This window comes from Phoca vitulina, unplaced genomic scaffold (genome assembly GCF_004348235.1).
Source record: "Phoca vitulina isolate PV1807 unplaced genomic scaffold, GSC_HSeal_1.0 scaffold14, whole genome shotgun sequence".
Taxonomy (NCBI): domain Eukaryota; kingdom Metazoa; phylum Chordata; class Mammalia; order Carnivora; family Phocidae; genus Phoca; species Phoca vitulina.
Window position 1 is genome coordinate 39,723,528 of NW_022589717.1, and position 12,745 is coordinate 39,736,272.

The 12,745-nt window shown below is 37.2% G+C and overlaps 1 protein-coding gene across 4 annotated transcripts in view; it reads left to right on the forward strand.

Annotated features, from left to right (window-relative positions):
- The window catches only part of KLHL2 (kelch like family member 2), a 101,241-nt gene that overhangs the window by 23,888 nt on the left and 64,608 nt on the right, over positions 1-12,745 (forward strand). For 2 of the 4 annotated variants that reach the window (XM_032413140.1, XM_032413141.1), the window contains exon 4: positions 8,366-8,487. The exons of 1 other annotated variant lie outside the window; for it this stretch is intronic. In XM_032413140.1, coding sequence (XP_032269031.1) covers positions 8,366-8,487 — 122 coding nt within the window. Of the gene's footprint in view, positions 1-8,365; positions 8,488-9,541; positions 9,753-12,745 lie in introns of those variants that run through there. One more of the 4 variants, XM_032413142.1, reaches the window with a different exon arrangement.

Consider the following 12,745-nt stretch of genomic DNA (forward strand, 5'->3'; position numbering starts at 1 on the left):
ATGGAAGTAAATGCTCTTGCTTTGTTTCAAATTCCTCTTCCTCATTGTTTTTCATTTTTGTAATCATGTTGTGTGTATGTGTACATTCACATACTCACAATTTTATGCTCAATTTTCCCCCTTTATATTTATGTTTACATATATTGGCTCAGTTTACTTTCCTGCTATTTATAACAACTTTTGGCACTTCATTATTTTGGCAAAAGAAAAGTGCTTTTACTGTTTCCATTTTTTCAAATGATTTTCACATATGCTTCACTTATTCTTTACCATGAATAAAGAGATGTTTATTTAGTGTCCTTTGACTTGGTTACATAAAAAAAATAGGGTGGACACTTAGGTAACTGTAAAAAAATATATAGAATGATTTCAGTACTTCCGGAAAAAAGTAATTTGCCTGCAACACTTGAAGTCCTTAACCTCATTCTTTTTTTTTTTTAAATTTTATTTGTTTGAGAGCGAGAGAGAGAGAGCATGAGCAGGGGGAGGGGCAGAGAGAGAGGGAGGGAGAAGTAGACTCCCTGCTGAGTGGGAGCCTGATGCAGGGTTCAATCCCAGGACCCAGAGATCATGACCTGAGCTGAAGTCAGAAACGTAACTGACTGAGCCACCCAGGTGCCCTCTTAACCTCATTCTTAAAAAAAATAAAATAAAATAAATTTAAACGTATTACTGTACAAAGAAATGAAGTTACTATCTGTTCCAACAGTGAGCTTATAATCTTAAGAGTATTGGTAGGGCAAACAAAATACTTATAAAAACAAATGTGGTTATACTAAAAAGCACAAATACAAAGCTATCCATGCTTTAGAAATCATGAAGTATTTCTTGTGCTTAACATTTTGCTTAGATACTTCAAGGAATACAGACCAATGTAAGTGTGCTTCCCACCCCGTAATGATATGCACACTTTAAATAATGCAGTAGTGTGTGGAAGATCTGGGTGCCCAGAGCAGTGATGCTGATGGTAAGGGCTGTGATGGGCAGCACTGAGAGAAGGGGATCTGACATTTCCTGAAACCTGATAGGTTTAAAGGACTCACACAGATGAAGATGAGTGCAGAAGGCCATGTGAAGAGGATGGGCTTAGTGTTTTAGGAGTAGAGAGGAGTCTAGAGCCCCTCACTATTTAGTCTGTTGCAGCCTTGCTGTTCCTGAACAGAGTTAAATAATCAAGAATGTAGGAAGGATAGCAGAGGGGCAGTGAGCCAAGTTGGGAGGGTGCCTTTCTTTAGCTGAGGCTGGTTTGAAAAGTCAATTCTGATGAAGTGAGACTAGTCAAATTTTTATGTCCTAGGGTTCATTTCAGTCTCGTGGTTCACATCTTACTTATTTCTCCTGGACAGTTTTCTCAACAGAGTCTCTAGGCTTGTGAGAGGAGGGTTCTAGCTGGAATGTGTTGGCCTAGTTTAGGAATTCCCTGTAGAGTGCTGTCCCCTGTAAGTGGCATTCTCTCCCATGACACTGCTGTTGCTACTTCCTTATTGGAAACTATGGGAAACTCATGTCATCAATTTATGCTTCTGTTTCCCCATCTGGAGAAAGGGGATGATCATATTACCCACTTCCTAGGATTTTTGTAAAAATTAAATGAGATCATATATGTGAATTTCTTAGCAGTTTTCTTACTTGGCACAGAGAAAATACGTAATTAATTTTGGCCGTAATTATGGTTATGACTATTTTAATTGAAGAATAGCAGACATACAATGTTAGTTTCAGGTGTACAACAGAGTGATTCAGCATCCCTGTATGTTATGCTGTGCTCACCACAACACTAGCTGCCAGCCACCACCATACAACAGTATTACAATACCACTGATTATTTTCCCTGTGCTGTACCTTTCATCCCCAGAACTTACTCATTCACTAACTAGAAGCCTGTGTCCCCAACTCCCATTCACCTGTTTTGCCTGTCCTGCTACCCTTTCCCCTCTGGTAACCACAAGTTTGTTCTCTATATTTATGGGTCTGTTTCTGCTTGTTTGTTTGTTTTGTGTTTTTGATTCCATATATAAGTAAAATCATGTGGTATATATTTTTCTCTGTCTGACTTATTTCATTAGCATGATACCTTCTAGGTCCATCCATGGTGGCTCAAATGCTAAGATCTCATTCTTTTTTTTACAGCTGAGTAGTATTCTATCACATATATATGTACCAAATCTTCTTTTTTCCATTCATCTATTGATGGCCATTTGGGTTGCTTTCATGTCTTGGCTATTGTAAATAATGCTGCAATAAACAGGAGTTGTATGTATTTTTTCAAATTAATTTTTTTGGTTTTGTTTTTGGTAAATCCAAAATATATAAAGAATTTATAGAACTCAACACCAAAAAACCAAATAATTCAATTAAAAAATGGACATGCTTACTAGGCTTGACTTATGGTGAAGTGATAGTGACAGCAATAGATGCTGTTCACCTTTCTGGCGATCTTTGTACATTTTCTACTTTTGAATCCACTGAATAGTACATCATTTGTCAGAGATTAGGTAAGGAACATAAGGAGATTTGGTCTAGGTGGTTTAGTGTACATACATTTATTTACTTTTTGCTAGAATATGACTCCATTATTTCTTTTCCTGTTTTTTTTTTGATCTGAAGCCCTGTTAAATTTTATTATAAAAAATATGGTGAGGCCAACCAGTAGACCTTTGCATGCTTCCATTGCATCATACATTATGTATATTTATTTTCCCCTGCTTCGTGGGTAATCAGAAGTGTTTGCAATGGCACAGGGCATTACCTACTCTTCTTTTGTTTTCCTGTGACTCCCCTATTAGGAAATATGCAGATGTCCTTTTTTGGCCCTTGTTTTTAATCTCCCATAAATTGTAGGGAAATTTTCATTCAAATTATATCACCTAAAAAAGAATTCTGTTACTCATTGTAATTCCAAGTATTTGGGTAGAGAAGGGAAGTGAAAAGTAATTCTGTGATGTATTCACAGGTTTTTACTCTGTGAAGTATGGGCCTATTTAGAGCAAGGCCAGGTGGTTTAACTGTTACTTGAGAAAGCATATATCAGATTGGGCTCTTGTGTTTTTAAATTACTTGTTACAAATGTGGCATTTAAAATGCTATTTCTCTTACAGATACATTTGAGGCTTATTTAGTGCCACAGTCTAAAGCATATGACATCTAGTGGGAAATATTGAATTTTTACTTTTACTCCTTTGTATTGTGCTTTTTGATGATTTCTTTTGTCATATTGAACGTGATTCAGTAAGTTAGAATATGAAAAGGTGGATTATCATGTGTACGATTAAGAAGTGGTATTTTTAAAAAGTTGTTTGCATGGTTATATTTGTCTAAGATTCATGCTTTCTTTCATCAAGGAATATTTATTGAGCATCTTCTGTGTGCTAGGCATTATCCTAGGTTTGAGAACTTTAGAGATGAACAAGACAGATAAGTCCCTGCTCTCATGATTCTCCTTGGAAGAGGGGGAAAGGTGAGAGAGTAAATGCAAAGAAAAGATAATTTCTGATATCATTGACTGCTGTGAAGAAAATTAAATAGAGTGTTGTGCATAAAGAGCCTAAGTTAGGATGCCTTAGTCTGCACATGACAGAAACTCCACTTAAACTGGTTTATTAAATAGTAAGGAAGTGTGTTCTCTCATAACTGGGAGGTAGGCTGGACACCAGGCATGGTCAGATCTGCAGCCTGAGAATTTCATCAGGGATCCGCTTCCTTCTCTGCCCTGCTGTTTGCAGTAAAAATGTTATCCCAAGGTTGCTTCCCCTTGTGAATGGAAGATGCCTATCAGAGTGGACTCAACATCTCAAGGAAGGAGAGGGAGGGCGTGCTTTTTCTTTTTTTCTCCCTTTTAGGGTCTAGTAGACCTTTTCCAGAAGTTACTCAAACTAGACCAAAACTGGCAGGGGAATGTGGCTACAACGTTTGCCTCAGATTAGTGGTAGGATTGGGGAATTATGTGCCATGACCATCATAGAGAATGGCTGGCAGGGGCATCCGGGTCAGCTTGCCAGAATGAAAATACCTGTGTATCAGTAGCTTCTTTGTAACCCAGGACTAATGACAAACAAAGGGGCAATAATGATTAGATTACAAATGAACCTGAAGAGTAATGGAATAAAATTTATTTACTACATGTAGTTATAAATTTGCCATTCACTTTTTAGCATTTCAGCATAGTAAAAGATTCTGTATTATACTTTTATGTTTTTCTTAGATATTTTTATATGCTAAACAATAATTGAAATTAGAATCATAGGATTTTTGCATTGAAATGGATCTTAGGGTTTGCTCTCTTAACCTGTTCACTTTTTAGAACTTTAGAGTGCATAAATAAAGTCATCAGTTTGTGCTAGGTTTCAGGAGCCTTGATTAAAGGTCTTTTAGATGGAAATGTTTCTATCCACAAATATGTCTGTAAACTTTTACAATTTGGAGATGGTGCAGTGTTCACTAGTGAGGTACTTAGCTTGGCCTGGAATGTATAGTGGATGTTCAGTGAATGTTGACTGAAATCCTTCATAGCTAGAAACCCATATTCAAGACTAATTCAAGTGTTAATTATGTTGAGTAAAGAGGCTACATTTTAGATTGGCATGTGTATCACTTTTTATTCTTCTAGTCATTCATTTATCCAACCAGAATTTATTGGGTATCTATAATAGGTCAGGCGTTGTGGGATACGGAGATAAGATGAGAAAGACATCTTGCCCTCAGGGAGCTCAAGGATCCAGGTAGGGGGAACTAAGTATTATTAGGACAGAGTGGATTTGCAGGAGGTACCCAAGTGTACCCAGGGTGAGAGCCTAACCTGGCTTTGGGCCACCAATAGGTAAGCCTACCTGGAGAGGGTCCAGCTGACTCTTGAAGAATGGGGATTAGCCTGGGGAATGAGAGCATGGGGAGACAAAGAGGACAAAGCTCAACAAAGGCATCAAAGCAAGAAGTTATTCGCTGCATGTGGAAAACTACAGGAAGTTTCTTCTGGATATATATATTTTTTATTAACATATAATGTATTATTTGTTTCAGGGGTACAGGTCTGTGATTCATCAGTCTTACACAGTTCACAGCGTTCACCATTGCACACACCCTCCCCAGCTTCCATCACCCAGCTACCCCATCCCTCCCACCCACCTGCACTCCAGCAACCCTCAGTTTGTTTCCTGAGATTAAGAGTCTCTTATGGTTTGTCTCCCTCTCTGGTTTCATCTTGTTTCATTTTTCCCTCCCTTCCCCTATGATCCTCTGTCTTGTTTCTCAGATTTCTCATATCAGCGATATCATATGATACTTATTTTGCTTAGGATAATACCCTCTCGTTCCATCCACATTGTTGCAAATGGCAAGATTTCTTTTTTTTTTTTTTTTTTGATGGCTGCGTAATATTCTTCTGGATATATTTTAAGGCTAGAAGTAGGAGAGAGAGGAGGCTGGATAGTGAAGCAGGGACTGAATATGGAAGGAGCTCACATGCCTGAACTAGGAGCAGCTGGAGGCTTTTGACTACCATGGTCAGATCTGTGGAGTCGTCCCGGGGGCAAGGAAAGAATTAGGAGGTTGCTGTGCTGGTGTTGGCAAGATGTAGTAGGACCCTGGTGACATAGTGGTGGAAGGGATGGAGAGGAGAGGGGGCATCGATTTGAGATCTCTCTGAGGTTCATTCTGAAGGTTTTAGTGAATGATGGGATGGGTGGGTAAGGAAGAGGGGAGAGTCAAAAGTGCTTCTCAGGATTTTAGTGGTGATATCTGTGCGGATATCCTCATAGAGCTTCACAGGTCTACATGATCAAGATACAGAAGCAAAACACCCTAATCTGGAGAGAGACTTTGTGAAGTTAAAAATGATATGAATAAACTCTGTACAGTATCATTGAATATTTTTTAAAAAGGCATTATCAAAAATAAATCTCACAAAACCATAGTGCCTAAAGATTTCCTCTATAAACAACAAAGGGCAGTAACTCAGGTAATGTGTAACAACTAGAATTAGATCTAAATAGCTTTTACAACTCTCTTTATTTTTATTTTTTTTAATATTTTTTTTAAAAAGATTTTATTTATTTATTTGTGTGTGAGAGAGAGAGAGAGAGCACAAGCAGGGGGAACTGCAGGCAGAGGGAGAGGCAGGCTTCCTGCCGAGCAAGGAGCCCAATGTGGGGGACCCTGGGATCATGATCTGAGCTGAAGGCAGATGCTTAACCGACTGAGCCACCGAGGCATCCCTACAACTCTCTTTGGTATATGTTTTAATTCTTAGTATTTACTGGAATTTGTAAACTATTAATGCAATCTGTGGCAAGCTGTTTGTTACTGTTTTTGTAGATTAACATGAAACATAAGGATTAAAAACATTTTTAAAGCAACACATGATAGAGATTGAATTTGTTGAAAGCAGATACAGTTTTCTGGGGAAAGAAAATTCATATTAAAAAAGACGCATATGGAATATAAGAATTAGCAAAGTATGTCTTATAGCAATACCTTAAAAACTAGAATATTAAAAACTGCTTGGCAAAGGACTAATTTTTCACACAAATATGTAAATTAAAGTCAGACTTGTTTTTGTCTAAGCTAGGTCATGCCTAAGTCCTGAGAGCTGAATTCACTCCTTGAGAACTAAGTACATGGCTTTATACTTGTGTGGCCTCAGGCCCTGCAGGGCTTTACACATCACCGGAGCCCTATAGGTGAATTAGATGTGGCCTTTGTCCAAAGTCCAAGTCTACATTCCAAAGTGTCTTCACTTCAGACACAAAAGAACTTTGAGATGATACAAATCCTATCTGTCTACAAGATCCGAGAGAGTAGGATAGAGGAATGTGCCTTTATATAATATTTCTGTATTTCTCAACCTTTCCTTTTTCCTCCCTTTTTTTAGAGGGGAAAAAACATGCTGAGGCAACAGACACATAACCCAGTCCCTTGTCCCCTTGTCTTCCTGCTGTATAGGCATACATACCTCTTTCTCATTAACTATCTCCCTTCTCTTGTAACACCGGTGGATGCCCCCCGTCCCCCCCGCACCCCTCCCTGGGAGGTGGCAGGATACTTTTGAGATATTTTAGCTCTTAGGAGAACAGCTTCTTTCTGAGATCTTGTCAGAAATAATCTCCAGGGAAGCATGCAGTTAAATGTACATCACTATTATTATTTCTCTTCTCCCAGGGTTTGTGTTTACAAAGGAATTTTGTGTAATTATGGATTCCCATAGGCTTTTCTGATAGCTTATGGTCGCTGACAGTGTACCATGGCTAAAAAAGAAATGAACTTTCAAGAAATCCTGAGGCTGTTATGTTGTTTTTCTAACAGATACTGGATTAAGGTGAAGGATTAATGGTTTTGATGCTGCTTCTTTTGTCTTTGAAACCCAATGGATCCAAACCCTTGTGCTAGGTGTCTCATAGTACTCAACATAATTTTTAGACTGCCTTCATCATTTTAAATTGAAGTTTTCTTTCTCTACCATTAGATAATTTATGTTTCCCTATGTCTTGGGTCATTTTATGTTGTCCACACATATGAGCTCAAACCTGCTGCTTTCTCTCCCTAAGTTCCCTTCTCTTTTCTGCTTTCCTGTTTCTTTCCACAAGAGAGGACCTTATTTATGATCCTTGAATGTTTCACTAGTTCAGTGAGTAAAAGAGAGGTCTTATAGCACTTTTTAGCAGGCAGTGAGATAGAAGAATATCTGGCTTTAGTAAGAAAGGCTGGTATGGAAGTGACTTAGGTTTGTGGATGAAGTTACCACAGATGACAAAGAGGAGTAGAACTTGGACTAGAAGATCTCTGTAACAAACCCATGTCATTGACTAGCCCTTTTGTGATCTTTCTTTTGTCTTGCATTCCCTCAGCAGCTTCTGTAGTTTGTGTCCTAATTGTTTCCTGCATGAGGGTCGTGCTGTCCCCGAGAACAAAGCCTCTGTGTCCGGTGCAGGCCACTCATGCCCATGGCAGCCACTGCTGTGCTTATTGAATGAATGCTGCTAACCAAGTGGGTCCTTTTTAGCAAGTGCTCATTGCTATTAGTCAAAAGGGGTAACATTGTGACTCTTCTAGTCATGAGTAGAAATCCAAAAGGAAAACAAGCTGCCCACAAGCATGGACCAAAAAAAGCATGGACAGCATCAGATACTGAACCTAATAATGCCACGGGTATTATAGCTGGGCACGTGGCATGTTCACTGTTTTGATGTGGTAACGGAAGTACATTTTATGATTTGCTTAGGTAAGCTGCTAGGGGAGGTAATGGAATGTTTTAGGCCTGCAAAAAGTGGCTGGTTGTGTTGCCTACAAAATATAGTGAATGGCAAGAAAATGGTATTGGTATTTCCACAGCAGTGGCTTGCAGTAGTGTCACTTTTCCTCCTTTGTGTTTTAGGTGAGATGAGTGAGAGCCGAGCAAAGAGAGTTCGAATAAAAGAGGTAGACGGCTGGACTCTGAGGATGCTGATCGATTATGTTTACACTGCAGAAATTCAGGTTACGGAAGAAAATGTACAGGTGAGAGTAAACCCGTCATACCATTTGGCTCTTCGTACATGCCAGTTTTTTAAATCAAAATAGCATACCCACACTACAGGATACTTTTTGTACAAAGTAATGGAATTCATTGTTAAAACTGAATTTCTAAGGGACATTTGGAATGATTACATCTTTCTAATGATGTTTCTGATTTCAGTATCTTTTATAGTCTTGAAGTTCCAATCTTTCAGTTCTCTGAATGACACTTGTTTGTGAAAACGCTGTCATATTCATTTTTAACTACTGATTGATGCTGCCCACATTTCTCTGTTCCCTTGAGGTTAAAATCTACAAAGGATGTTTTTGACTATCAACAGTCTTTACTTCTTTTTCTATTACAGCATATTCTGTGATTCTAGAATTTAGCTAAAATTTGACATTGCATTTTCTTTCTTTAAAGAACAAATGTTTTATATATATATGATGTAAATGAATAATACAGATGTATGTAGTGTAGAAGGTGAAAGTGCCTCTTTTAAACTGCCCTTCCTTTCTCACTCACCCCAACCCACACACATTGATCTATTCTCCTGCCCCAGAGGGTAGCTTCTGCTATCTGCTTGGTGTGAATCGTTTCAGACCATTTTCTATGCAATTACATATACCCATGCACTCACACCCATGCACAGTTTTCCTGATATAAGTATATTTTCACTATGCCTGTTATTCTGAAACTTGCTTTTTTCACTGTACAAAGTATCTTGAAGTTCTTCACACGTCAGTATATGTGGGCCCAGCTCCTTTTTTTGAATGGCATCCCATATGTTAATCAGCATATATGATTTTTCCACCTTTATAAAAGTACTGCAGTGAATGGACATTTTTATATTTATATCCAAAACTTCATGGAATAAATTTCTCAAATGTAATTGGTGGATCAGTGGGTGCATGCATGTTTTAATTTTTGATAGTTATGCCAAATTGCCAACTGAAAGTTTATTTATACTCCTTGTTCCAACAGGTAAACTGTGTTTTGAGGACAACAAAAAGAATTAGGACTAACTTCTTAAGAAATAATTTCTGAATTCTACTTGCTCAGATAGGAAAGTGTGGGCTCAATCTTTTGTCCCTTATAATTAGTTGAAATATAATACAAACTTTTTGAGTTTGGAGACTGAAATCTTTGGACATTAACTTGTTAAGACATGCTGTTATTAAATCTGAAATATTGGCAGTGGTGAAGCCTTCGGGTGATCTTTCCCAGGTGGCCTCATTTGCCTTTGCTTGGAAATCCAGTTCATGAGGTAAGGCATTTGAAACAACCTTGGTTGTTTGGATATTAAAGTCGTGTATAAAGGTGTGAATCAACTGCTATGCGAACTTTTTTTTTTAACCTGGAGGAAAGTGTTTGGTTCATGTCATGAAGTAACAGTACCAACAATCTGATTTTTTCTGTACGGTTATGCTAGTTGCTGGATTTAGGGACATCATTTTCAACAAGATTTTATCTTGGTTTTCTTTTTGCTCCTTTTTAAAAATTCATTTGAGTTCATGGGCCTCATTGTGCCCTGTATCTGACCTTCAGCCAATGAATTGCTGTCATAAAATGTGACATGGGGGAAATTTGCAAAAGATGATTTAGGCCTAATAGACTGTGTGAATTCAGCCCTCAGTGCTGTTTGTAGTAGTTCTTGCGGTGGAGACATTGGCCTATGAGGAACTGGGAGAACGCCTCTCTTCTTTCTTTTAATAACTATCACTTTCCAGTCCTGAAATATTAGTCATCACAGCCTTTCAGAAAACCTCTTGCCATGTTGATTTGCCTTTTTTGTATATGTTCAGCTCCTACAGGAGTACATTCAAAGAGTTGTATTTGGCAGACTTACTAAATGCTTAATATTCATGTAGTTTTTATTTTTGGGGGGGTGGGGGAAGAGAGCTTAGCCTCATTTATATTCCATTGAAAAATACTTATTTTAGAAAAGGCAGTTTGGAAATAAAATTGATTAAAATAAGTTGCCTTTTCCGTAACAAGTATTTTTCAGTGAAATACAAAATTAGGGTTTACCTATCAAGATATGCCAAACTGCTCTCTCCTCTGTCTTGTTTATTTTTGTCTGTGTACACTTTGTTATATCTTTCTTATAAGCACTGGTCACCTAGGGAAGGGAGTGGTATGGTGGAGGTATGTGGTGTTCTTGTTAAAGTTAAGCTAAAATTTTAAATGGCCCCAACTGGGAGCCTGCTCTGAGTATATATATTTTGAGAGAATTGACAGTGGGAGTAGACCTTTCTGTAGTTCAAAAGTTTGTTGTTATAGGTATATTTTCTTATTAGACCTAGAATCAAGTCTCTGGTCAGGTAACCTCTCTTTTAATAAGTTTCTGTTTTAGTAATAAATAATAAAATACGATTTTAGGATAGCAGATATCTTAGTGTTTTACTTTGGGATTACATGTTTTGATGTAGAATCATGGTGCCATAGAATGTTGAGGTCCAGCTGTCTTAGTCAGTTGGTGCCTGAACAGGACCATAACCCTGGTTTCCCTGATTCCTAGTTTAGGGCCTGTTCTGTGATACTATATAGTCTCCTATTACACAAATTAAAAAATATATATATCACAACTGTTTGAGGTGAAGGTTGAACTTTGAGTCAGAATGAGGGATTGAATCAATTTGAAGCATTAACTCCAAAAAAAGAATAATTATTATTGTGTCATATAAGTAATAGCACTTTAATTTCTTGGCTCTTCAGGGTTTCCCTGATTTTTTTTTTTTTTTTTTTTTTGATGTTGCTGTTTTTTTGTTTAGGTTTTTAAATTTTGGTCTTGAATTTAGGTATTTGCTTTTATTTATGGCAAGGTTGGGGAATAATTTGAGCCAAATGAATTTGTTTGTGTATTTTTTTTAAAGGAGAAATAAAAGGAGAATATATATCTTACCACGATCATGCTTTTAATTGAACTTTGTTGTTGTTGCTATTGAGTAATTTAAATTTAACTTGTTTCTAGAGTTTCCAGTGAAATTTTATAAACATTATGTATCTGGGAACAGAGAAAATAAAGTCAAAGGCTATTATAAAGTAGTTTTTTAAATTTGAGGACATCATGGCGCGCCTGGGTGGCTTTTTCGCTTAAGCATCTGACTCTTGGTTTCAGCTCAGATCATCATCTCAGGGTTGTGAGATTGAGGTTGTGAGATTGAGATTGAGATCGGGCTCCTAAGGTTCTCTCCCCCTCTTTCTCCCCTCTGCCACTTGCTCGAGCTCTCTTAAAAACACATACACACAAACACAAACACAAAAACTGTTTAAATTTGGGGACATCATGGATTCCTTTGAGAATGATGAAAAACTATGGACCCTTTCCCAAGTAAAGTGCACATAGCCATTTATGCACAGAGTTTTGCATACACTTTTAGGTAATTCATGTACTTTGTCTCTCCCTGCCTCACTCTCCCACTGTTAAGAATACTTAGCTTTATATGTGTGTGTTTGTATGAAGGTTTATTTTCAGTTATGTACTAGGCATTTTACATATATCTCATTTGATATTCATCACCTTATTAGATAGGTATTAACTCCATTTTGCAATTAAGGAAGCTCAAGAAGGCTAAGTAATTTGTTCAGTATCACATAGCAGCTGTTAAGTTGCCATTAACTAGTGTTGCTTAAAAAGAGAGTTTATAAATTTGAAAATAAATATTTTTTTCATTATCTAAAAATTATTGGAGGTTTAACTCTTCTTCATTTGATGTGTTGATCAACATTTTTGGAGAATCCTAAAGCAACTTGAATTTTTCAGAACATTTACTTCATTGCTAAATTTGTGGTTTTGTTACATACATTTTGACTTCTCAGCTTTTGTGTATTTGTTTTGGCTTGCTAAAAGTAGCTAAGAGTTTTCACTTGATGTAAGTGTGAAAAACAAAGGTAAGTATCTTAATAGACAGTGCCAGTGTAAGTAAATACTCTTATTTCCAAATTAATATTATATGAGTGTTCATCTACAAGTTCTGTCTACATTAGAACTTTTCTCATTTCAGAAGAATTTAAGAAGCATCTGATAATTGTGAGTGGATATATTTTAAACAGTTCAGAAAACTTAGATGTTGCATAAATTGAAATTATTTGGGATAGAAAATCTCATCTTTTTGGAAAAGGAACAGAATTTAAGTGAAATTTTTCAAGAGACAGTTAAAATTAATTTTTGGCAATAAACACACCACAGTATTTTATACAATCTCAGTACAGTAGAAAATTCAACATAGTGTGTCCATTTTGTTGGTGGTGTAGGGC